Raw genomic sequence first — 26,251 nt, 5'->3', positions numbered from 1 at the left:
TGGGCCGTGGATTTGAACGAATACGATCCGATGGAAAGTTGGATTCGCCGTAAACGAGAATGTGGGTGAATATCTGCGGAAAAAATGAAGTTCCCCAAGATTTCCTGGGGCATATTCTGGAGAAATTCTTCTAAGTATCTTATGAAAAATGTCTGGAAGAGTTTCTGGGAGATTTGGTAGAGACATCTCTAGAAGAGAGAATCGACGAAGAGAAATCGATCATGCGACTTACGCCCTTATTCTAGCACACGCTTGAAATATACAGGCACCAAAGAAACCTTCAGAAACGGGTTCAACAGGATCTTCAAGAATTTCTGGAAAGATCCCTGTAGGAGACCCGGAAGCTTTTCCTTGAGGAATCTGAGTAGAAATTCTTGAAGATCCTGTTGAACCCGCTTCTGAAGGTTTCTTTGGTGCCTGTATATTTCAAGCGTGTGCTAGAATAAGGGCGTAAGTCGCATGATCGATTTCTCTTCGTCGATTCTCTCTTCTGTGAATAAAAGTGACAAGATGCAAGTTTGTTAGCATTTTTTCACTTCAGATCGCTCGGCAGCGATGCAGTCTTGCGTCCTAAAGTGAAAAAATGTTGACAAACCTGCATCTTGTCACCTTTATTCACAGAAGAGAGGATCGATGAAAAGAAATCGATCATGCAACTTACGCCCTTGTTTTAGCACACGCTTGATTTGTGCATCAGGATTCAATTTGATTTTGATACCATTTTGGGTAAAATAGATGCTTTAGAGACCTTCCATTTCATATAGAGACTTTTTTGAGACTTCCATTAAAATAGAGACCAAGTCTATAAAAAGAAACCTACTAGGTACCAGTACTGTCTTTAAGATCATTGATTGGATTGATTGAATATTCTTTATAGTTATATCCTTTTTAAATCAATTTTATCAAAAACAAATTGATAAAAATGCCTTGCCTTAACAATTAACTAATAAGATTCTAATTTCCTCATATATTTCTAGATAACAACAGGATAAACAGTAAAAATTCTGTGAGTTTATGTAGTTTTTTTCTTGGTACCGAAGTGACCCGGCTAATCACAAAAGCTTTCAAGAGCAACTGAAGGTGCTTGAATAATGTTTCATCGCGCAGAAGCTCCATTGAATATTTCGTTGGAATGTCATCAACAACTCTTCAAAAAAAAAAATCTTTCAAAAATCGATATGATCTGCTGTAAATATTTTTATGAATGATGCCACAAAATATCAGTAAGCATTCAACAGAAATTAACTAAGAACTTCTTCTAAACACTTCTACAGTAATTCTGAATCAGCCAATAACTTCAAGGAATTACTCTGAAAATGGCCAAGAGATTCAGGAATGCTTTGATAGATTATATCTAGAGTGATCGTATGTTCAGAATTCTCTAGCACCATCACACTCGTGCAGTGTATAACACGATGCGACTGGTATTAGATTCATCCATTACTTTATCCAAAGATACTACAATAATCTTCAGATAGTTCTCAATGGATGTTCCTAAAACCTCTCAAGAATATCCTCCAGGAATGCCCACGGCAATTTTAAGACATTTCACTAGAATTAGGTGCATCTTATGATGATTTTTTGTTGGGAGTTGTAACTGCCTGCTACAATATCGACATACGAATTTGCTTTTGTAGTTCCAGCCAAAATTAAAAGCTTCAAACGTCTTCCCGACGGAAGAAAATTAGCTTGGGAATGAGCAAGATTATAATCCACCTAATGAGTATGATTCCTAATCAAGCGATCAATAATTGAACAATTAGCATTGACTATACCAGGCAAATTCCGGAAACGACCGTTATCGTAACGGATATTACTGTTCATCTGCCTGGCACGAGCCTCGACGACTCGCCTACGTGAAGGGCAAGCCCAAAAATTTGACTTATGATTGTTCCCGCGATTCGAGCTTAGGATTTTTGTGATATCATCCGTCTTAAGTGTGAGAAGATCCTCCGCAAATCATGCATCTAGAATCCATGCGGCAATTTTTTGTACCATGACCCCTTTTTTGGCACCGACGGCTCTGAGTGGGGTGTTCTGAAAATCTCATCCAGGTTTCTGGAAATGTTCTCATGTCACACGGACATCGAACATAAGTCTTGCTTTTTCTTTAGCTTTTATATTTTATAGATCACGTTTATTACAGTTTAGTATTCTTGAGAAAGCAATTTCTGAAAAATTCCAGACTGGATTCTCTATTCCACAATGATAACTTGGACTGGGGAAAACCAAGTAAATCATTAATTCCATTTTTGATCTATAGTCTTTTGAGAGATAATTGAGAACGACTTTGAACAAACCTTCAGGTTTGTCGTCATAAGAAAACAATGCGTGCTTCTTCTATCCCAGGTGTTTGAGAAGAAGTTCGCCATCTTTAAGAGTTTCCGGTAATCACTTTTTTTTTCTTTCTTTGCGATTTAGAAGAAAACCTTGATTCCCCTAATGGAGTTCAAGATGCCTAAATCCCTCAAATTCGGAACAACTGGCCACGATAGGCGGCACACTTTGTTTCCTCATTTGAATCAAAGAACCTGGGCTTCGATTTGGTGTTGGGAAATTTTGTCTAAATTATCGAACTGATTGCTCATTTCGATGCAATTATCAATATTATCCATTCCACCCATGGAAGAGAGCGCGAAGAAACGTCCTTCCTTCTATTTGTGCCACGTTTAGTAGCAGTTTTAAATCCCGCTTTTTTGGAAGAAGTTGTGAATTCAGAGATTCACCGTTCCTTTCGTTTGTGGTTGCAACCATTTTTAGTAAATGAACGAATGAAGAAGAGACCTTCTAAGAGATTTTTCCCTAAGACGGTGTCAAAGAAGGATTACCACTAGAGTTACTGTGCACCAGAGTCTATATACACAGAGTTGCGCAAAGAGACTTCTTCAAATGCTTGTTCTTCTTCGTCTTCGAAAATAGCCCCTATCTGTTTGGCTGGGCTGCTCGATAGGTAGACGGTTTGACAGTTCGATAGGTAGATTTGGTTTCACTCTTCGCGCAACTCTTCATTCATAGACTCTGCTGTGCACGTGCTGTAGCCTTAGGTGCACACTGAGGCAAAAATACTTAGGTTTTCCATACATCAAGACTTATGAACCAGCCAAATTATGGTTTCATTGCACGCTTAAACATTTCGAAAATGGGATCATAAGTTTCATAAGTGAGAGCTTCGAATTCTTTATCAACAATTACTTGAAATATTTATCATAGCAATCGCTAGAAGAACTACTCCGCTTTCGATGTTGGCTACAAGTTAATCGAAAACAGATCACATGTTATCAAAACATGTCAATTTTTGTGCACGCCTGAAATGAAAGGCGTACAATACTATCGATTGATAATTCGAATTATGATATTGTCATTGCATTTAATACCGAATTTCATTGATTGACTTATGAAATTTATAACTGAAATTTTTCACCAAAATCATAAGTAAAACTTACAAATTTCAACAATAATTGTTGTGGCGCCATATCATAATTATTCCTTAAGAAATTATTAAGTTTTTTTGCCTCAGTGCAGGAGCCTCATTGCTTGCAGGGTAACTCGGTGTAATACGCCCCAACGGGGCAATACACCCCTCTTCATTTTTACGGGATTGAGGCTTCTTTTACACGTAAATATGATCACAGATCTTGAATATTCGCGAAAAAAATGATGTGCATATATGATCTTTGAGAAGTATAAACAATCAATAGAAATTCTAAAAATATCGAAAATCAGGTTTTTGGCGTAAAATTATGCGTCCGATAAGCAAGCCTCACCGTAAATGAAGCCCATCCTTTACTTTTGTACTTATTACAAAAACATTTACCGGAAGAAGACTTCTAATGGACCCCTCTTTGCTTAGCAAGTAGTGGAATTTTCTTTGGAATCATTTCTACAACGCTGTGGACCTCTTTTCTATGGGAGGGGCATATTACCCGGGTTGTTTCGAAACGTAAACATTGGGGCCGTTTACAAAAAAACATCTTTAACGCTTTTTCAAAGCAACCAGGAAAGAGAAAGTTGCGTGCAGAGCATGATCAACTAAATAAGGAACACTTTGACATACAAAACTTTAGAAGTGATGCATTATTGCGTATTACACCTTTTTACCTTACATTGTGAGACCTTTTTTAGTGCGCCTCATTTTCCTTCAGATGTGTCTCACTGTGGTCTCATACGCTCCGTCACATGTGCTGGTTAAGGCTAAGTAGCCCGTCATTCGTTTTGGCAACATTGATGACATTTCATCTTGCATTTCAAACTGATAAAATTCAGTCTTGATAGCTTTTATTGACTTAAAAATGTATCACTGTACGCGCTAACATGCATAAAATATACTGATACTTTTTCAGCTGTGTCAGTGCAAAAAGTAGAAGCTTTAACCTAAGAATGCTCATGTCGCTGCTGTTCGTGTTACCAACATCTAGTTTGCCACGAACTGACAGCTTGAGTACCGTGCCTCAAAGTGTCAGATTAATTTAAGAAACCAAAACAACGACATGGTATTGAACAAACAATGGAAATCCATAATTTAAGGTAATAATAATTAAAATCAGTTTTGTGACAACAACGTCATTAGCGTTCTACTACTAATATTTCTATTGTGCAAAACCAACTGATTTTTTTGATTCTAAATTGTGAGATGAATTAGCAACAATCATCAACAAATTTCAACAAATTTCAATGACGGCCTACTTTGCCTTAAAATTCAGCGCAATAATTGAAATGATTACAAAAGTTTTCAACGAGGATCGAAATTGTAACTCTTGGATCGCGAGTCTTCGACCATATCATGTAGACCATCTAGACACCTGCAAAATGAGGTGAAAATAGTTGTAGAAGTTCTCCGCTACTAAGTAGTTGTTTCACAACTTGGATACCGATGGCGAGTCGTAGCGCCGAGCAGCGCATGAGACGAATCTCCCCGAGAGCACATCACCTAGCGCGCACTTTTAGAATTTTCGTGAGCCTCCATCTTGCGCAGCAAACTAGGATTCCGATGAGCTAAGAGACGGTTGGAGGCTCGTCAGTACATTTATGTGCTCCTGAGAAATATGTAACTCTAATTACCACCGCTATGTAGACTAACGGGTCCAACGAAAAATCGAAGACACGGGTCCAAACAAGAATTGAAAAAGGATCAATAGTAGAAAAATAGTACTGAAAAGTACTGTTTTTGTAGCACTGAGAAGCGCTGTTCTATTGCTTTAAGTTGTTTTGAAAACTTCCAAGAGCAGAGAGAATTTGTGTACGCACAGCACGAAGGTTCTATGCGCACTGTATCAAGCTTGCTTAAACTTGCTAATCATTGCCGATCATAGACCGATACAGATGCGATGTTTTTCTTCGCTTGCTTTGATCGTGCTACGAAAACAATTGAGAACGAGCTATGCAACGCCTGCATATAATTAAATAAAAAAAAGACGGCCTTACAGTTGAGGTCGAAATACGCGTATCTGTCAAAAGATACAAATTATAGTGGAATTAAATGGTATAGTACTAAATTCGAAAATTTATTATAAATAAAAAAAGTTTTTGGGAATTTTGTCCCAAAATTCTGATCTCTGGCCCATAGTGAGCTCTGTTCTGGCCTGCGCCGTTTCCCCACCCACGGATGTGGACCACCGTTTACACACACCATGTAGAAGGAGGCTATTATTTCGTGAAAGGAATAATCGATTGTGAGCGGCACCATCTTGGTCTCGTCGAGCTGAAGTCAACAGCTCTCCCAGTTTCCCCACTTCGAACCCACCACTAAGTGTGTCTGAAACTTTAATTAATAGTTTAAAGTGTACCCCATGTGTGCATGTGGGAAAATATTAACACAATAGTGGTACACAAACACACAGCGCCAGACTGGGAGGCGATAAGGACGTGTGCATGATCACAATGGAAGCCGTTGAGTTGAGTAGAGCAGTGCAGTGCAGCCAAAGAAGTGGTTCCGTTAGAAGGGAATATCGCGGTAAGTTAAACAACGTGGAACTCTCATTAACCATGAGGGAGAGAAAGTCATGCACCCGCTCTGATGCTTGCACAAACGACGAAAGGAAGCAGGAGCGGTGAACAAATGCAGTGAAAAGTAGGATTTCCGTTTCCGTCTTGCGAGAGGGATTGTAAATACTTAGACTTAACTGGATTTTAACACGCGGATCAGGGCTGGGTTTAGTGACGTGATGATGTATGGGGTTCAAGTAACATGAACATGTTATTAAGTTCAATCACATGACCAGAAAGAGCAATACTATCCGTAATTAATATAATAAAGCAAGCGTGAATAACTATATCATTCAGTGTGTGGTAAGGACAATACGTTGTATAAGTGAATAGGAATGTAAAGACATTTTTGACTCAAGATTCCTTTCAGCAATCCTTTCGAAGATTTCTTACAGGAATCCTTTAGGAGATTCGTTCAAGAAATTTCTTTCAGGAAGCCTTCCAGAGATTCCTTACAAGAATGCTTTTAGAGATTCCTTTTAGGAATCCTTTCGGAGATTCCTTTCAGCATTGCTTTCAGAGATTCCTTTCAGAAATCCTTTCTGATATTCTTTTCTGGAATCCTTTTGGAGATTCTTTTTAGGAATCTTTTAAGAGATTTCTTTCAGGAATTCTTTCGGATATTCTTTTCAGGAATTCTTTGCAGAGGTTTATTTCTGTAATGCTTTCAGAGATTCCTTTCAGAAATCCTTTCGGAGATACTTTTTAGGAATCCTCTAAGAGATTCGTTTCAGAGATTTCTTTCAGGAATCCATTCAGAGATTCCTTTCAGCAATCCTTTCAGAGATACCTTCCTGGAACTCTTTCAGAGACTGCTTTCAATAATGTTTTTAGAAATTCCTTCCAGGAATCCTTCCGGAGATTCCTTTCAGGATTTCAGAGGTCCCTGTTAGGAATCTTCTTACAGATTTCTATCAAAAGATCAAGAGGCATTTATTTTGGAAAAAAAAGAGCAACGATTAGGGTTGATCAACAATTTTAGTTAAAAATTTCATTAAAAAAAAACATATTGTTTAAGAGGAAACCTCAAACGTTTCATTAAAATTGTTATTCCGTGAAAAACTCTGGAAAATTGAACACCCTTATCAACCAGAATAGAGAACTGCTTCAACATCAATCACCCCACATGTTGAAGGCCATATTCATTAGAATCAAATCAGGCTTTCATCACCGGAAGCGACAAACGAGAACGAAAAATATAGAATTACACTCCGGAACAAAGTGAAGCACAGAGACAGAGAGACTTTCTGTGATGTTTGAGTTGTCTGTCGTTCTAGAATGGAAAAAAAGTTCGATTGATCTGGTGGCTGCTTTCAACGTTCAGGCGAATCGGCACTCGAAGGGCTCGCGTCGCGAGATACCTTCTATAGAACGACGGCTGGCTGGCAATAGAGTGATATTTGCCAAAGAGGATCAATACTACCCGTGTCGGAAGCGTTGAGCTGAGGGAAATATGAAAAGCGAAGTAAAAAATCAAGAGTAAACAACCACCTCCTGCACGCCTTCCCGAAGGACGGGAAATGCTCCTTGATGGAGCAAAGTGGATGGATGGGATGGGGGAGGAAAACTTTTCAATATTTGCTGTTTAATAATGACATGAAATATGTTTCTTTATACCCCGTCAACCGCACTCTCTGCGCAACGACCATCCCCCACAGCACATTCCTTCCCCAACGGCTTTGGCACACCTGAGTCGCGCGGAATAACAGCAGTCACGGTGCTCCCCAGACCGTTATCGTTAGAAAAAATATCCATCGAACCTGTGCTCGCCAGTCGTTTTCGATGGCTAAATTGCACGTCTGGGCAAAATTTAAAAAAAAGACGAAGTTCCAATGTTCCAATGTTTCATCATTAGATATTTTAAGTAACTTATCAGTTCTAAACCAGGGAGGAAGCTTCAGAATCATTTTCAGAATTTTATTGTGAATCTTCTGTAGAGCTTCTTCCTGGTACATATGCAAATTTTTGGCTTTTGATTTATGTGGGAATATTACTTGTAATAAGTTGAGTTTTGGAAGCATCAGGAGAAATCTTCATTTTTTTGCAAGTATTAAGAAAAAATATCCAAACTTTTTTGCAATCTTCTATAAATGACACGCAGGTTGCGTCCTGAGGCGGTGAGGCCTGTGTCATCCGCAAACAAAGATTTTTTACATCTCCGAGGCAGTGGCGCAACCAAGGGGGGGTTTTGGGGGCCAACCCCCCCCCCCCCAGAGCAGAAATTTTTTATAATAATTATCAAATATATTTTTGAAAATCAACACAAAAATCCATAAACACTGGAGCTGTAAGTTGTTTTAACAAATTGTTGTTCTAAGTTGTGGCTTTCTAATTTGAAGACCTTGGAGGAGTTTAAAAAACGTAGTTTTCCTACTTTTGCCTGATAAATAAGCTAAAGGTTTTTAAATCGAAGTTTGTCAAACATACTTGCAGATATGTATGCATATCAATACCGTTTAGAAAGCTATTTCATTCAAAATTGTATGTCTTCACATTTTTTTAAGTTGGCACAGCATTTAGTCGAATTTTGAAACCTCCAGAGAGCACGTGAATTTTCGGAGAAGCAATTCTTTGATTTTTAATGATTACAAATAAAAATCCAAGGAAAGATTAAGGGAGATGTTGGTTCAGAAATTGTTGTCTACAATCTGAAAATGATTTAATATCTGCAATGCTACTTTGCCTTCGACAAAGTGCTAATGATAGTCGCAATGCTTCTCACTTAGACTTGCGCTGTAAGATTTTGTTCGTTGATAAACTTGAAAAAGTAGGGTAACCAATATATTTTGGACCCCTATATATTTTCGACCCCCTTGGCCATTTTCCTGCAAATTTCCCAGTTTAAATCGAAAGACCAACTCAATTTGCATGCCATTTGGAAAGATACGACTATTCCGCACTTGCATCAACCGTTTGTACCAAGAGAATGTGTTTATTTTATCTGAAATTAATTAAATTTAATCGGTGCATCTATGCAACCATTACACACATAAATTGGAGCCGTCAGAAATTTTTCAAATGTAAACAAAAACTTATTTCAAATTTCTGGACAAAAAGCATAGAATTTATTCGGTTTTCCATTGTCGATCGATTGATTAAACTAAGAGCAAGCATCCAGTGTCAAGGACTTTGTCGCCAAACGATAAAAAAAATCCGGGGGTCCAAAATATATACTTTGAGGGTCCAAAATGTATTGGTGTGTCCAAAATAATAAAAAACAGTGCTTCATAATTTAATGATTTTCGACATTTTTTGGATCCTACATGACCGCTGTGCAATTAATAAATTGGGACACAAAACTAATATCACTTCCTTAGGGGGTCCAAAATACGACCGTTACCCTATATAAGGAATAGAAAATAAATGTTTTGAACGCTATCACGCTAATGTATGTGCGTGCATCCAAATGTAGCTTTGGGAATCGAACAAATTATGAATTTTTTTTTCTATCTTTATTAACGAGATTTTTAGCCCTGGGCTAAAACGATATGAATATGAACGATATCAAAATATTGTAATCCCGTTTGACCATTAATATTTAAAATAGCCACTCCCCCCCCTTTGGAACCCGAAGGTTTTTCCATACCCAACAAAAGAATTTTGGAAATTTTTTGAAAAATTTCACGAGGTGCAACAGATTTCGTTTGAGTAGAGTTGTAAATTAATATAAAAATGTATGCCCAGGATGGAAGAGAAGAGAAGAGCTTTAGATAGCATATGGTGTTGCGTTTTTTTAGTATGAATTTAGTAATGTTTTCAATTTTTTCCGCTCAAAATTTTATACACCCGTTTAATTTTCCCAAAAACACATTATCCTCAATTTCACAAAACCCCCCCTAGAGCCTAATCCTAGTTGCGCTACTGCTCCGAGGTATACTTTAACAACATATAAAGGCACATCAAACCCATCAGACGCAAATGCTCTCAAAACCATGACCCTGCTAAAATATTTTATTGTGACCGTGAAAACCACGTTCTTTAAGGCCTTCTCCATCCTCAGATATTAACCCCTCTATCAGAAGCTTCATTTTCTACCGCAAAAATAATATTCAAATCGCGATAACTTTTTTGTTTCTCAATATATTTGCAACATTTTTTCACAAGTTCCCAAAAAACTCTTCTAGTTTGAGAATCTGTATTGAAATTGATCATTGGTCATCTGGATCTGGCGATATTCCAAAAATCTTTGGGGACCGACGCGTAGCCATAACCCAGGCTACAGATTTTTCATCATATTCGGATATTCACTCTTTGGAACAATGCATTAATTAGATCAAATAAAGATCTTGAAAACTTCAAAAAAACATCTTATCCTAATTTTCTGATATGTACAAAAATACTTAACCGATTTGTATGATTTTTTTTTTTCAGGGTATCTCCTTTAACCTGGTATTGTATGGTCCACATTTTATTTTTTTTTTGATAAGATAACCAAAACCAGATCACCAATGATTAATATCAACACGGATTTTTAAACTAGAAGAGTTTTTGAGAACTTGTGAAAAAATAGAGCAAAAAAATTGAGAAACAAAAAAAGTTATCGCGTTTTGAATATTTTTGTGGGAAAAATAGAGCTGCTGATAGAGGGGTTAAACAAGCTATTTTTTTCAACAATGAAGTGTGATTTTCGAAGATCACCAGAGTATACGATAATCAAATGCTTTTTTCTGACTATTAGACGCAAAACAAAACTTCTCTAGTTAAAAAAATTCAACGGAAAAACCTGCAGAGGTTTACTCCAGGAGCTCTTACGATGATTCTACCCATAATTTATCTAAGGATTCATCAAGGAGTTTTGCCAGGGATTCCACCAAGAATTCTCCCAGGAAGCCTTCAGGGATTTCACGAGAAATACTGCAAAAAAAATCATCAAAACTTGCTACACGGGATATCATCAGGAATTCCTTTCGAGATTTTACTTGTAATTTTTTGAGAGGTTCTTCCAGGTTATTCTACACCCAAGCAACCAAAAGTTCGGATAAAAGGGCATGTTTTGGCTTAATCAGTTTACTTTTTAAGTAATTAACCGGACTTTACAGTTCATATAAAGTTCGTTTAAGTTTGATTTTTACCTTCAAGTACCAAATAAGTTCAATTCGACCTTGTTCTAAACTTTCAAGTTGTTGATGAGTTCATGAGTTACTTTTCTGAGAATCAAGTTCATTTAATGTCCGCAGTGAACTCTTAATCAGCGAGAAAGTTTCACTGAAACTAGATTTATACCAAAAGTGAACTACGGAGTTCACTGCTTAAGTACAATCCGAACTATTGGTTGCTTGGGCGGTATTCTTCTAGGAAATCTTCAATAAATTCTTTTTATAAATTCCACCAGTACTTCCTTCAACGTGTTGCGCGTCGCTCGCGTGGCATGGATAAATAGTGGCACGAATCGCGTTAGTAGTGTTTGATCTGTTGATCATATTGCTTGCTTTTGCGAGAGTGAGCGATGAACACTTGTTAGGCGTTAAACGGGTTAGGCGTGAATATATCATGGATCACCAACCGCTGGTGACTCCCAGATCTTTACCTTATCCCACTACACTGAGGCAAAAAAACTTAATAATTTCTTAAGGAATGATTATGATTTAGCACCACAATGATTAGTATTGAAATTTTGAAGTTTTACTTATGATTTTGGTGAAGAACTTCAGTGATAAAATTCATAAGTCAATCAATGAAATTCGGAAATAAACGCAATGATAATAACTTAATTCGAATTATCAATCGCTAATATTATTCGCCTTTTATTTTAAGCGTGTTTAAAATTTGACATGTTTTGATTACATGTGATCTGTTTTCGATTAACTTGTAGACAACATCAAAAGCGGAGTTGCTCTTCTTGCGATTGCTATGAAAATTATTTCAAATAATTCTTGTTAAAGAATTCAAAGCTCTCACTTATGATCCCATTTTCGAAATGTTTAAGCGTGCAATGAAACCATAATTTGGCTGGTTCATAAGTCTTGATTTATGGAAAACCTAAGTATTTTTGTCTCAGTGTAACCCAATATCCTTTCCATGACAACTGTGGAGATGCAGAAGATTCTTCGGTCTCTAGTAACAACGGTTGTCTAGCTAACATTCCTTCCCTTCCCCGATGACCGTAAGGACGTGGCCGGCGCCGTTATTGACTTTTAAAATTTGAGCTCTCGATTTGTGCACATTGAAGAATGGTAAGCTAATCCCAAGCCCCATTCATTAATTCCCTGTGCAACTTCGATTGCTCTAGTCAATCACGGAGTAGCAACTACGAATTGTACGGTCATATATGCTCATGCTCATGCTCATGCTCCACCAGTACTTCCTTCAAAAATTCTTTTTAGTATCTCTGAAGGGACCTACCAGAAATTATTTCGAGGATTCCTGAAGGTATTTATCCATCAATTCCTTCCATTATTTGTTTGAAACTCCTTCGGGGATTGGTTTAAAAGTTCTTCCAGAGATATATTAAGGAATCCTGGGAATTTCTCGAGTTGTGTGTATTGGTGATTTTTCAGGGATTTCTCAAAAAAATGCTACATGGATTTTTCCATAAATTTTCTAAAAAAAGTTCTTTCATGTGTTTCTTCATTCTTGAGGGCAATCAGAGAAATGCTTTGTTTAATTTTCTGAGTAAATATCAGTTAATTCCCAGAAGGAATTTCTGATAACCCTGAAGGGAAATCCTAAAAAAAAACCTTATTATTATTACCTTATTATTCCTGATTGAATACTTGGAGGAATTCCTAAAGATATTCTTGAAGTAACTTCTGAGAGAATCATTGGAGGAACTCATGATGAAATCCCTAGAAAAACTCTTAATCCCTATAGGATCTCCAGATGAAAACCCTGGAGGAATTTCGGATAAGATTCCTGATGGCACTCCTGATACAATCACTTGTGGAATTCCTTATGATATCCCTAGAAGGAATCCTGATGGAATTCCTCGAGGAACTCCTGGTATAAACTATCATCGGAGGAACTCCTTATGAGATCCCAAGAATTACTCCTGATGGAATCCCTAGAGGAACTCTTGATATAATCCCGGGAGGAAATCCAGGCAGGGTTGCCATCTGTAAATCTGTATTTTTTCCTTGGAATATCTGTATTTCAGTATCCTAGAGAAAAAATCTGTATTTTAAATCTGGAACTTCCGAAGGAGTCTCTAGAGGGACTCCTGATGGAAACACTGAACTCGTGATGGAATCCTTCTTGGAATTCAAGATTGAATCTTTAGAAGTACTCCTGATGGAATTCCTAGAAGAACTCATCTTTATTTCCCTAGAATAACTGCAGAGGTACTCCTGATGGAATACTTGGAGGAAATTTTAATGGCGTTCCTGGTGGAATCCTCACAATAACTTCTGAAGGAAACTTTTGAAGTTCTTCTGATGGAATCTCAGGAAGAACTTTTTAAGGAATCCCTAGAAGAACTCTCGATGGAATCCCAGGTAAACTTTCATCGAAGGAATTTTATATGACATTGGTAACGAACAATGGTACCCAAATTCAACGCATTTTCACCTCCCAAAGTTTATTGAAATGTGATGTAAATATTCTCTATAAATAGTTTCTTCTTTGTTCACTATTATTATTATTATCATCATTGTTCGTATAATTATCCTTATCATTTAATTTTTCTTATTACTACGCTTGTTTTTGTTATCATTAAAATTACGGCTTCCTAAAAATAACAATTTGCTGGTCGTTTGGGCAGAGTTTCGGATAGTCTACAGCAGTGTTTCCCAAAGTGGTCGAATTCAGCCCCCTGGGGCGTTTTCCTTTCCCAAGGGGTCGAAAATTTGTAAAACTGAGTTTTGGGGGCGAAAAGTCCAGAAGGAGGGGCGAAAGTGCTGGTATGAGAGGAATTGAAAACAGCATTGTAAGTCGTTGTGCAATACACTCATTTTAAAGGAATATTGTACTCTTCGAAGTATTATTTATTCCACATCTTTATTTGCACATCTTCCAGAAAAGGATGAGGAAATCTAAATTCTCCTAAGCTTAAGAAAAAATATCAATTCTTTTACCTTATGGTGCACCTCTATGGTACAATTCTCTGGACTTCCATCAAAGAACATTTTCAGGATGGTCAAACAGTTATCCAAATAGTGCCAAACTCGTCAAGGGCGAAAAGCCACTCAAATATTGATACACAATACCGTCGATGGGGGTGACAATGGGTCTAGGGGGTGAGATTGGGTCAAAACGGAAAAATATGTTTTGTGAAATATTTCAGCTAATAACGCTGATATTACTAAAATTAATAATTCATATGTTAGGGAACATATTATTACACTTAATTCATAACAATAAACATTTTTAGAAATAGTAATTTTTGTGTACTACATCAATGAACTTGCATGTTGAAACTAGATAAAATTTACAACATAAAATTTCTCCTGTACAAAGTATCACGCATGTACTCTAGCCTCTATTGTTGTATTAGTAGAATGTTGAAAGCCTTTTCATTACACATCACAGGTATTTTCCGGAATCTATTTGATTTTCCCACAAAAAAATCATTTTTTGCGGTACGATGTCTAAAACATTGAAAATGGGGGTGAGATTGGGTCAAGCAAGAACGATAGTAATTGAAATTCCAAGTCCACTTTTTTGACATTTTACGGTGCCGGGTGCTCTCTTTTTTCATTAAGATGTGTTTATTCTTTCTAAATACTGCATATCTGAAACATCAAACAAGTCTACTTGAGTATTTCGTGCATTGAATAACAATACAACGCATTTTGACAACATCTCAAACCAGCAACTGTGTTTCGTGCTCAGCAACATCGTAAATTTTTATCAAAAGGGTGTTTTTTTTCTAAATTTGATTATTTATCAGTGTTTTCATATTATAGAAACATCTCACGGAAGTACAAATGAGTTTCATCGCTGAAATACTGGGATTATGACGTCAACTTCTGCCTGAAATTTATTGATCGTGGAATGTCACACCGAAATTTAACTATTTGCGAAGGTTTAAAATAATCACTGTTTCAGTACACCTTTGGGGAAACTGAATGGGCTTCATAGCAATGGAGATGAGACTTTGAAGACAATTTGAGGGAAAAATCAAGAAAATTTATGTAAACTTGACGATAAATGTTGGGTTTACATATTTTTTTCTCATAGCTCTTCAATTTTCAGCATAATCTTTCTTTTAAGTGGGTTTATCATACTTGTGAAACATCTTAGATATCTTTTTGTCTTGTTTGCATCGTTTTTTGTCAATATTTTTCAGTTGTGAATGGTTTTGAAATCATATTCTCAAAAACAAGTTATTTCAATTACAGTGACCCAATGTCACCCCCTCTATGGGGTGAGATTGGGTCATTTTTCATTCACTTGTGGTGCCGCTGTGAATAAATATTTCTCTTTAATTTTTTGAACAGTTGTTAATGTGCCATCAAGGTACATACACACCAAATTTGAAGTTTATTGGAGTTAAATTGCGATAGTTATTCAAAAAATAAATCGCACATATCCGTTTTTGACCCATTGTCACCCCCAACGACGGTATCCAAAATTTCTGAAACATATTTCAACAATCTCAGAAATAACAGGTGATTGAAAATGGAACGGTAACAGATTTAGCTTTTTTAGTTGTTAACAAATTTATATAATTTGAAAAGCAGCAAGTGGACTGAAAGTGTATCAATGGTCGCTGTTCAGTGAAAAATGATTCAGAAGCCTGTAGAGTGTCCCGTAGAGCCTGTAGAGTGAGAATCTTAGCGTGTCGCGGGAAATCCAGGGATTTGTCAAATTTTCAATAAAACTGGTATTTTAGTTGTTTTTTCAATGAAATAAAAATATAATGTAACTTCTCCATTATTATAACAAATCACATTTCATATATGACTTTCTTATTCTGTTGAAGTAACTTTTAAATTCTCTATAACACAAATGAATGGAAGTATGGGTAATAATTAAACAATTTACTTCAGACATTTGAAAACTCATCAAAACATTAGAACAAAAAAACGATTAAAGATCATTGAGGGTATCGTGATATATCATTCTTATAGTTAATAACATAAAATTATTTACTGAAGTATAGGCTTTCCCAGCCTAGCTTATAAAAATGGCTAATGTTGAAGAGAAAATCATTAAAATTTTGCAACTAGACAAATAAAAATATGTGTCTCTTACTTGGTACATTGGTCTTTTCACGAAAATAATTACTCTTTTCAATAATGCTTTTCTATTTTATCAAATAAGGAAAAGTGTCATCGTTTTTCATTTAAATTTAGTAGTTTTCATCATATTCTACGTTCATTTCGGAACTCCCGGGATGTCAGGACTAATATCCCGGGAAACGGGAAATCCTGAAGAAGTCCACCCAGTCCGGGCCTTCACAGTTTTCCCAAAATGGTAGTTGGAACCGTTTTGGAGCCCGTCCAAGCAGCATCGAGCGTCGATTGAAACAACGCCCCTACCATGATTCAGTAACAGTATTATTGTCCTTTCCAAAATAATCCTCCTTTCCTAATATTTCGTACCGAAAAGCTCTATGAAGCATGATATTATAAAGTTTATTGAAATGTAATGAACGCTCTTTACAGTTTATTTAAACGCTGAGCCCTGCTCTTCTCACTTCTGATCGTTGGGTCCACATTGGCTACATTTGGCGTAGGACTACGTCCAGGTTTTTAAGGGAAGTTTTTCCGCCCAATTCTCACCCCTATTACCTCTTGAAGCCATATAAACGTCCCTGATTCCCTAGGAAGGCCATATTAGGCTGGCCCAAAAAAGCGATTCTAACAGTATGACTTGCGCTTCCTGATGGAATCCCTGGAAGAATTACAGGTGGAATCTCTGAAGGAACTCCTAATGGAATCCCTTGAGGAGTTACAGGTGCAATCCCTGAAGGAACTCTTGGTGGAATCCCTGGATGAATTTCTGACGGAACTCCTGATGGAATCCCTAGAAAACTCCTTATGATATCCCTAGAATGAATCCGGATGGAATCCATCGAGTAGACATCGACACATTAATGCTTCCAGTGGACGATTTGCCCTTTGAAGGAAGCACAACACTAGACAACGGACTAGCATGCAACGACCAGTGTCAAAATTCATTCCTGATGAAAAGTTTTCCGGAGTGTAGTGGGAATCGAACCCACACTCCTTGACTCGATGCGGATAAATGCTTGGTAACACTAATCACACGGCCACGAAGCCCACAAATAAGTAATTTTTTATATATATCTCTGGAGAGGAGTTCCTCCAGAGAATCTTTGGAAGAATTCCAGGTGGAATTTTTGAAAGAACTCTTGATGGAATCCCTGGAGGGATTCCTGATAAGATTCCTGATGGAACTCCAGATAGAATTCCTAGTGAAATTCCTTATGATATATCTATGGAGAAAGTATCCTGATGGAATTCCTCGAGGAACGTCTGATGAAATCTCTGAAGGAACTCTTGGAAGAATTCCAGGTGGAATCTCTGAAAGAATTCTTGATGAAATCCCTGAAGAAACTCCTGACGATATCATCAGAAGAGCTCTGATGGAAGCCCTAAAGGAGCTCCTGATAGAATCCCTATAGGAAATCCTTGGAGGAATTCCCAAAACGACTAAAATCCTGAGGGAATCATTTTAGGAACCCCTGATGAAATCCCTAGAATATTTTCGAGACGACAAAGATTAACGGTGCAAGGACCAACAAATTTAGTACTTTACCCTTCAATTCCAATTAGAGTTTGTATCCTTTGACTGGTACGCGTATTTCGACCTAAACGGTAAGGCCGTCTTATGTGTCGTGAACTAGATTGGATTTTTTCTCATAATAACAGTCTGAAGAGAACCGTGTCAACGGCACCGTGTCGTCGTAAGAAGCATGGATCATGTCGCGTGATACACCAAGGCTTACACAAGCGAGCGTCGTGGTCGTTCTTGGGGGCCCTAGCTGATGTACCCGCTTTGAAACGATTTTTGACGAGCTTTCTCCTCACACCGGTTGTTATAAGGTTTGCTTTTTCCAGATACAGAGAGTGCTTTTAGCTCTCCAATGGTTGGCAGCTCGCTTACAGCAACAAGGTTGCCTTTTTAGAGCACCTCTCAAGAGGGTAGCGCCGGTAAAACACAAGGAAAAAAAAAATCAAATGGGCTCCCCGTGGAAAAGATGGAAAGCGTGATGGGTTCTTACATCAGCTGCTGCGCTGGTCTGCTGATGGCGATGCAACAAAAAAAAAAAAAAAACAACAGCCACGGTTGAGTGATGAAACAAAAATCGATAAGCATGAATTATTGAGTGCTTCCTTCCGTCAGTCAGTGGGCCACCGCGATCAAAAGATGGCTGGATGGGTTTGTGATTGGTCCCCAAACAAATTGCACCTTCGCATGCAAACGGAGTTTGAAAATGTTTTTACGTTTTATTTGTGATTTGGTACATCAGGATTCAATCTGGTCGTATCTTAGCTTATTCTGCTTCTTTCTGCCACTAGGTCCAAATTTGAACATAAACTGCTCAGAGTTATTAACTGTGAGAGCTTTCTTTGCCAACACTTGACAATTTTTGCATTCACTTATGGTGGTAAACTCCATCGAAGTTAATACGCCAATCGCGTATTATCCTCGATTGTACTGTAGTAAAATCGAGGATAATACGCGATTGGTGTATTAAACTTCGATGGAGCTTACCACCATTAAAATATTGACATGTTCGTTCAACCAACATGTCTCGCGTAACAATTCAAAAGGGCCAATCCTCAGATCGTTGATACTGAGAAAATTTGTTGTGAATATTGTTCACCACATTTTCAATTCCTATTTCTCAGTACACCCGATTCTGTTTTTGCACGGGGGATGCGTAGGGTAACCAATATAATTTGAACCCCCATATATTTTGGACCCCTCTGGCCATTTTCTTGCAAATTTCCCAGTTTAAATCGAAAGACCAACTCAATTTGCATGCTATTTAGGAAGATAGGACTATTCCGCACTTGCATCAACCGTTTGTACATAGAAAATGTGTTTATTTTATCTGAAACGAATTTAATTTAATCGGACCATACATGCAACCGTTACAACACGTTACACACAGAAATTGAAGCCGTCAGAAAATTTTCAAATGTAAACAAAAACGTTTTTCAAATTTATGCACTAAAAGCGTAGATTTTCTTTGGTTTTCCATTATCAATCGATTGATTAGACTATGGGCAAGCATATTATACAACCAGTGTCATGGACTTTGTCACCAAACGATAAAAAAATGCCGGGGGTCCAAAATATATACTTTGAGGGTCTAAAATGTATTGGTGTGTCCAAAATAATGAAAAACAGTGCTTCACAATTCAATTATTTTCGACGTTGTTTGCATCCTACATGACCATTTGGGCATTTTTATCTCGTAGAGGAAGTTTTTCTCTACATTTTGACATATTCTTTGACTTGGTTACGCTGTGCAATTAATTAATTGGGACACAAAACTAAAATCATTTCCTTAGGGGGTCCAAAATACGACCGTTACCCTACCGTGCAAAAAAAGTTTTCAGTTCAAAATTTCAAAAACCGTGCAAAAAAAGTTATACCATTTCTCGACGTTTCATGCAAAATTAAGGTTTTGGCGGGAAAAAGTGTTTGATAACTTTTTTGCACGTATTGTATTCTAATCAATCAATGTGATTTCTTGCTTGTTGAGTTACGATTTATTATTATTACACGTTAACAAACGATTATATTCTGAAAACTGCCAAATGTTTTTCGAAAATTTCAATTTGAAAATTTTGATTCTCAACTAGGCCCATTTTTTATTGCCAACTTGAATTTTGTTAGTATGCCTTGGCCCAAGGCTATGACCTTTAGGAATTTAACAAAAGAGCAAGAAAGAGTCATTGGCCTCGCACCATGCTAAGGCCAAGAAAGCCAATGGCAGTTTGCGAGATTTAATTCGTAGATCTCACTTTATGATCCTATTTTCGAAATGGTTAAGCGTTCAATGAAACCATAATTTAGTAGATTTATTCATAATTTATGGAAACCCTAGGCATTTCCTCAACCCCCCCCCCCCTTCACTCTTTGTCAAACTATTTGTATGAATACAAAATTCTGTATGGATCGTCATGTTCCCCTGGACCCCCCTCTCCTCTGAGAGCATAACGTAATTTATTTAATTTCGACCTCTAGTTACATTATTGAAACAATTAACATTAAACAATCAATACAAATAAATAAAAGACCAATACAGAACAACCCCAAAGAAAAATATCGATAGCAAACTTACCCCCACAAGCGTCTTGATGTTGTGCAGCGCATCCTGGGCCTTGAGAGCCGCTTTTCGCGTGTAAAACGTCACAAAACAGCACCCTGGAAGAGAGACAAAAAACAGAAAAGCACGATAAAGCATTGCACAGTTCACGGCACATCATCACGGACAGAAATATGTGTTTGTACGAATGTTTCTGTGTAAGTTTTTTTGTTTGGTGTTTGTGTTTATCGAAGACAAACATAATATGCTTGAGATATCGGTCCGAGAGAGGGGGGTTAGCCCTCCGCCCTCTCATTAGATAAATGAACAATCGTCTATGTACAACAAGGTTTTTGCATCGGGACTAACAACAGAAAAAAAAATAAAAACACTAGAACAAAGGAAAAAAGGACACAAATTGAACATTGAATAATTGAATAGATTGTTGTTTTCCGGGCTCGAGGCTTGCCATCATCATCATCATCATCAGCATTGTCGTACCTAATAGTAGTTGTTGTTTGTTGGACAAATAAAACGAGGACTCTCATTACTGCCCATCGGACGACATTGTTGGCCCAGATACCTATTAACGAACGACATCTACATTGCGAGTAATGACAGATAAAAATCGATTTACGTCTGCCACCATACCACGAATCTCTTCTTTTTTGCACCGAGGCAAAAATAATTGATAATTTCAGAAGAAATAATTATGATTTGGCGTCTCTATAATTATTGTTGAAACTTGTGAGTTTGACTTATGATTTCAGTGGAGTATTTTGCTTCAAAGTCATTCATTGATGAATTATGATAGTTGCGAATGTATGCCTACACGGAGAACAAAATATAGTGTTCGTAAACATTTAATGAAACCATAATTTGACTGGTTCATAGGCCATAATTTATGGAAAACCTAAGTATTTTTGGCTCAGTGTGGGATTGTGTGCGAGGTCCGTCCTGTATGGAACGTGACCGGTGCGGACAGATGATGGATTATGGTGTCCTTAAATAGTGACAACTGCACACTTACACAAAAGAGAGAAAGGAAGGGAAAGCACATGTACATCAGGACATGGCAGTTCCGGTAAGTGAATTACTATCGTTTTTTGTCCATTTGCGAATATAAAGATCCAGGTGAAGCATTATAATACGCTGGAACCGAATGAAGTGTGCCCCAGCGTGCACTTTGTGTCGTTGGCGGGTCTGTCATGAGGGATCCGTTTTGTCCACACAACTCAGCGTGACGTTGTCACAGACCGTGTGGGTATCTTTTGGCGTTGGCGAACAGTTTCGGAGCAGTTTTGTCGTATATTTCAATAAGGACTACCCATTGTATGGTGCCTAATAGACGAAGGCGATGATGCTGAAGAAGCCCTCATGATTGACGAAGGATGTGGGTTTTGTCGCAAGAAAAAGAAGCCATCATTCTCCCGGAATGGATCTGGACATGGACAGGAAATTACAAAGATTTTATCTTGACAGCAGGAAACCTACCGCAGAGCTGCGTGGGGATGCGACTGGAGATCTGTTGGTTTTGCTCGACGCAGTTTATGTTTTATTGCCGGGAGCATGGTTAGTGACAGGTTGTAAAACGATTTATTGCCGAAAATCTGGGTCTGGAATTACTTTTAGTTTTATAATATATATGAAATTTGGACAACTTCGAGGAATTTGCACAGAGTTTGATTGAAACCTAGGACATATTTTTGACATACCATATGTATGAATTGCTTGCTAAGTTCTAGAATAATCTTCGGAAGAAAACTAGATAGAATCTCTGATATTCCTGCCGAAGGATCCATTCTCATACAATTTTCATCAAGCATATAATTCAAAAGAAGTCGATTCTTGTTGTCTTAAAAAGTTACCAATACGGACAATTGGACAATATTCTTCAGATTCAAACCTAACACCAAATAGATGCTGTCCAGGGATTGAATCCTGAGAAAATTGAGAGAATCTTTCACTTATCTCTCTCTGTAACAATCATGATCTGCAGCACATCATGATAGCCTGTTTATCCAGCATACGATACAGCTCTGATTTGATCGGGGGATAGCAGTGCATAACAAAACCCCTCTAAACAGGCTTCAAAACTAGGGGACATTATTGCAAATGGATGTTCGGGGATTGTTTATCGTGACAACAAAATAAAACACCTACCCACAATGGTAAATAAACGAGATACATGGGTTTTACTATTGCTCGCTCCTTGGGGCTCTCGTTCACTGATGCTATTTATCAAGCTTTTTACAACTTGCGAAACGTTGTAGATCATGGATCGCTACAGATGGGATATTTTTCTTCGCTTGCTTTGATCGTGCTACTAAATCAAATGAGAACGAATTCTGCAATGCTTGATGTTGTCAGAATATTAGATGATATTAGGTGTTTTAAAGTCCGTTGTTGATATGACGAATTGATTGTTTTTCTGACCCTTTTGGATATCGGAAAACCCGTATTACGTGACCATTTCACCATTTCAAATACCTGTGACTCTTTTGGTTCAAAGCTACTTTTCTCCGAATGCCATTTCCCCGAATGTCGTTTCCTTGAATGCCCCTTTTTCTGAAATTCAGTTTCTCGAATGACCCGTTTCCTCGAAAATGTTGTTCAAACACGAGCGGGAATAATAATAAATCTTAAGAGTTGTTTAGTGGAATACCTATAATTAAATGAAAACCAAATTTAGAACTATACCATTTAATTCCACCAGAGTTTCTAATTTTCTCAGCTCTAGTGGAATTAAATGGTATAGTATAAAGGCCAAAGGCAAATGATGCATTGATGCTTCGAAATGACCAATGATGCATTGATGCTTAAAAATGTACCATTGAACATACTCCAGTATAAAGGCGGTCTAAGTCTAAGTTCTGGCAACATGGTAACGCGATATGTGCAGCTGATTTTAGCTTCGTCTTTTGATCGTTTTTTTATGCTGCTACTCCGTCGATAATTCGTTAATATTCTGTTCGTACGGTAGTGTTAAAGTTGTAGTATCTCATTTCAGTGTTATTCGTTTTGACTATAGTGCTGTTAACGCGTTATCGAGCTATATTTACGGTGATGCTATAGTATAGCTATTATTGTTTTTCGCCCATTGACAAGTATAACCACGCTCACTTGCCTTTCTGAAGAGCCATCTGCCAGAAATGTTTTAAAACTGGTGGAGCTTTCTGTGGAACTTATTTGAACCGGCTGTACTACACGCTGCATAAGCGTAGGCTCATCAACGCATCTCCTTCCACAACCGTCATATTGCGACACATTGAGTCTCCCACATACACGATGGATTGTCAAATTTGCTTAACAACCCTGGATCCTGGCAGAGCAGTAATATGCAGCGGATCTTGCGGAATGTCCTTTCATTTCACATGTGTGGAGATGTCCAAATCCCAGTACTCGTCATGGGCGTCTAAAATTGGACTGATGTGGTTCTGTAAAATCTGCCGTTCAAATTTTGATCCGGTTGTCCATGATCGGGAAAAAGTTATCATGAAAGCCTTAAGGGAGTTATTAATCCGTACAGATTCTATGAATACCCGGCTTGGTAACTATGGTGAAAATTTTCGGAGGGTCAATAAGACCCTTTCTGGTATGCTCTTGAACTCAAAAACGCCAAATCACACGAATCAGACTACGTGTCGTCATAGTATTGATGACCTTAATCTAGACGATACCCTAGAGGACACAACAAATTGTTCTAGATCGTGTGAAGAAACTTCTTTCTTCGAGGTCCTTGATAAAATAGATAACTCGATTGCAAATGTTCCAGACAAATTTGTTGTTGGATCCGGCAAACGTGTCCAAATCGTTGCTAGCCGCCAGAAAGCCTCCAAAAGTTCAACCAATAAGGCACGTATCGATGTTTCAACACCTGCTGCTAAACGACACTATTTTGATGAAAATGTTGAAACTAGCACTTCTCATGGCAACAGCAATAGTATCGAAGAATGCACCACAAACCGTCACCCTCCAGCTATCCACGGTTCCAGTTCTACCACAAATGGAAATAATTCAAACATCTACTCCGAACCCAATCGTACCAAATTGAGAGTAGCAACTAATCCTCAAGCAACTGCTGACAGCGAATCGTTCTACGTCACTCCATTTGAGCCGAATCAAAGTGAAGTCGATGTGAAAAATCATGTTATGGACATCTCTAATCTTCATGCATCTTCATAAGTGACCAAGCTAGTTCCTCGCGGCAGGCGTATTGAGGATCTTTCATTTGTATCATTTAAAGTCACTGTTTGCCAATCAGCTTCAGCCGTTGTTGGAGACTCTTGGTATTGGCCGGAGGGAATTTCTGTGAGATTGTTCGAACCCAACCAAAAAAACGGATCTGCTGTACTTCTTCCGAACACACAGTAAAACAGTCCACTCTTCTACATCCGGGACGCACGACGACTAGCTCTATGGAAGCCCCAAAGCCCACCCTCACAGTCGAGATCGGCCAGCCAGCGCTCATCAGACGTCCCGGTCCTGTGCTTGGGTCCGGTGGAGGGGTCTTCCAACCCTTCTTGTCAGGCAAGTATGCATCAAATAAGAACTTTACTGGCTCTGATGATACTACTTCCAACAGCTCGGGAGAAAGTATCAATTCGCTTGCACAACAAGTCCAGCAAGCTTTCACCACCGGCCATTTCTACCCGGGACGCACCACCTTAAGCACTATGGAAGCCTCTATGCCTACCCACACAGTCCAGACCCTCCTGCCAGCGCTCAACAGACGTCCCGGTCCTGTGTTGGGAACAGGTAGAGGGGTCTTCCAGCCTGTGCTATCAGGCAAGTACACAATATGTAAGAATTTTATCTGCTCTGATGATGTTCCGTCCAACAGCTTCTGTGATGACTCCGACCGGTTTATTCAGTCATCAGGGTTCAATCGACCCGTTCAAATTGTTGCAATCAATGAATCCGATTCTCATCCGGGACGCACGACACTTGGCACCATGGAAGCCCCAAAGCCCCCCATCACAGTCCAGACCCTCCAGCCTGCGTTCCTCAGTCGTCCCGGTCCTGTGCTTGGGGTGAGTGAAGGGGTCTTCCAACGTCCACTACTAGGCAAGTAAAATCTTGCTGAGAACGATTTCCGCTCTGATGGATCTTATCCCCACAGCAAACTGGCTATTCCTGAAACAATAAAAACATGTCGAGATGATCATTGTCTGTTGGTGTATTACCAAAACGTTAGAGGACTTCGTACCAAGATCGACAACTTTCTTCTGGACGCCACTGAATCTTCGTACGACATAGTAGTTTTGACCGAAACGTGGCTGGATGACAAAATTTATTCAGCTCAGCTTTTTGGCGACAAGTACACGGTGTTTCGAAATGATCGCAATCAGATTAATAGTGCAAAATCTACGCGTTTATCATGCAGCATTGACCCGTCTCCTATCTGCGAAACACTGGAGCAGTTATGGATTAGAATTAAAACTCCAGGAAGAAACATTATAGTAGGAGTACTGTACCTTCCACCAAACCGAAAGTCAAACTGTATGGACATTGAAGCTCATGTACGATCTATTGGTTTGGTTGCTTCCACATTGAAGTCTGCAGACATTTTTCTTCAATTTGACGACTATAATCAATCCGGCATCGTGTGGTCCACGCACTTATGCAATTATCCCTTAATCGATGCTCAAAAATCAACGTCAACGAACCTTGCTCAATTCTTTTGGATGGTTTTAGTTTACATGGATTGACACAAATCAACACTGTAATCAATCGCAATGGAAAACTACTTGACCTGGTGCTAACCAATGAACCAGGTTTAGAAATCTGTTCTGTTTCTGAAGCTATTGAACCACTGGTTGCACTAGAACCTGTTCATCCTGCTCTAGAAGTGTCGATTAAGTTGATCAAACCAATTATTTTCGAAGATATTCCGGAATCGCCTAACCTGGACTTCCGGCGAGCGGATTACGAAGCGTTGAATGATGCAATTGCCGCAGCCAACTGGGAATTCCTTGAGAATGCTACCGACATTGATGATTCAGTGGAAGACCTCCCTGTAAACCAATATAGTCCGACCCTCATTTGCGCAAATTGAAGAGTCTGAGAGCAAAGGCTCTTCGAAAGATCGCGATGTCCTTC

The 26,251-nt window shown here is 38.4% G+C and overlaps 1 protein-coding gene across 5 annotated transcripts in view; it reads right to left on the bottom strand.

Moving 5' to 3' along the window:
- The window catches only part of LOC5565883 (CUGBP Elav-like family member 2), a 1,005,294-nt gene that overhangs the window by 418,806 nt on the left and 560,237 nt on the right, over positions 1–26,251 (bottom strand). For all 5 annotated transcript variants that reach the window (XR_002501013.1, XM_021848116.1, XM_021848117.1 and 2 more), the window contains one exon: positions 20,186–20,268. Coding sequence is in view for 4 of the 5 variants with exons in the window: in XM_021848116.1 (XP_021703808.1) it covers positions 20,186–20,268 (83 nt within the window). In the remaining variant the exon portion in view is untranslated. The remainder of the gene's footprint in view (positions 1–20,185; positions 20,269–26,251) is intronic.

The sequence above is a fragment of the Aedes aegypti genome, chromosome 2, assembly GCF_002204515.2.
Source record: "Aedes aegypti strain LVP_AGWG chromosome 2, AaegL5.0 Primary Assembly, whole genome shotgun sequence".
In the NCBI taxonomy this organism is placed as follows: Eukaryota; Metazoa; Arthropoda; class Insecta; order Diptera; family Culicidae; genus Aedes; species Aedes aegypti.
Note: the sequence above shows the minus strand (reverse complement) of the source record. Positions and strands in the feature narration are given on the sequence as shown.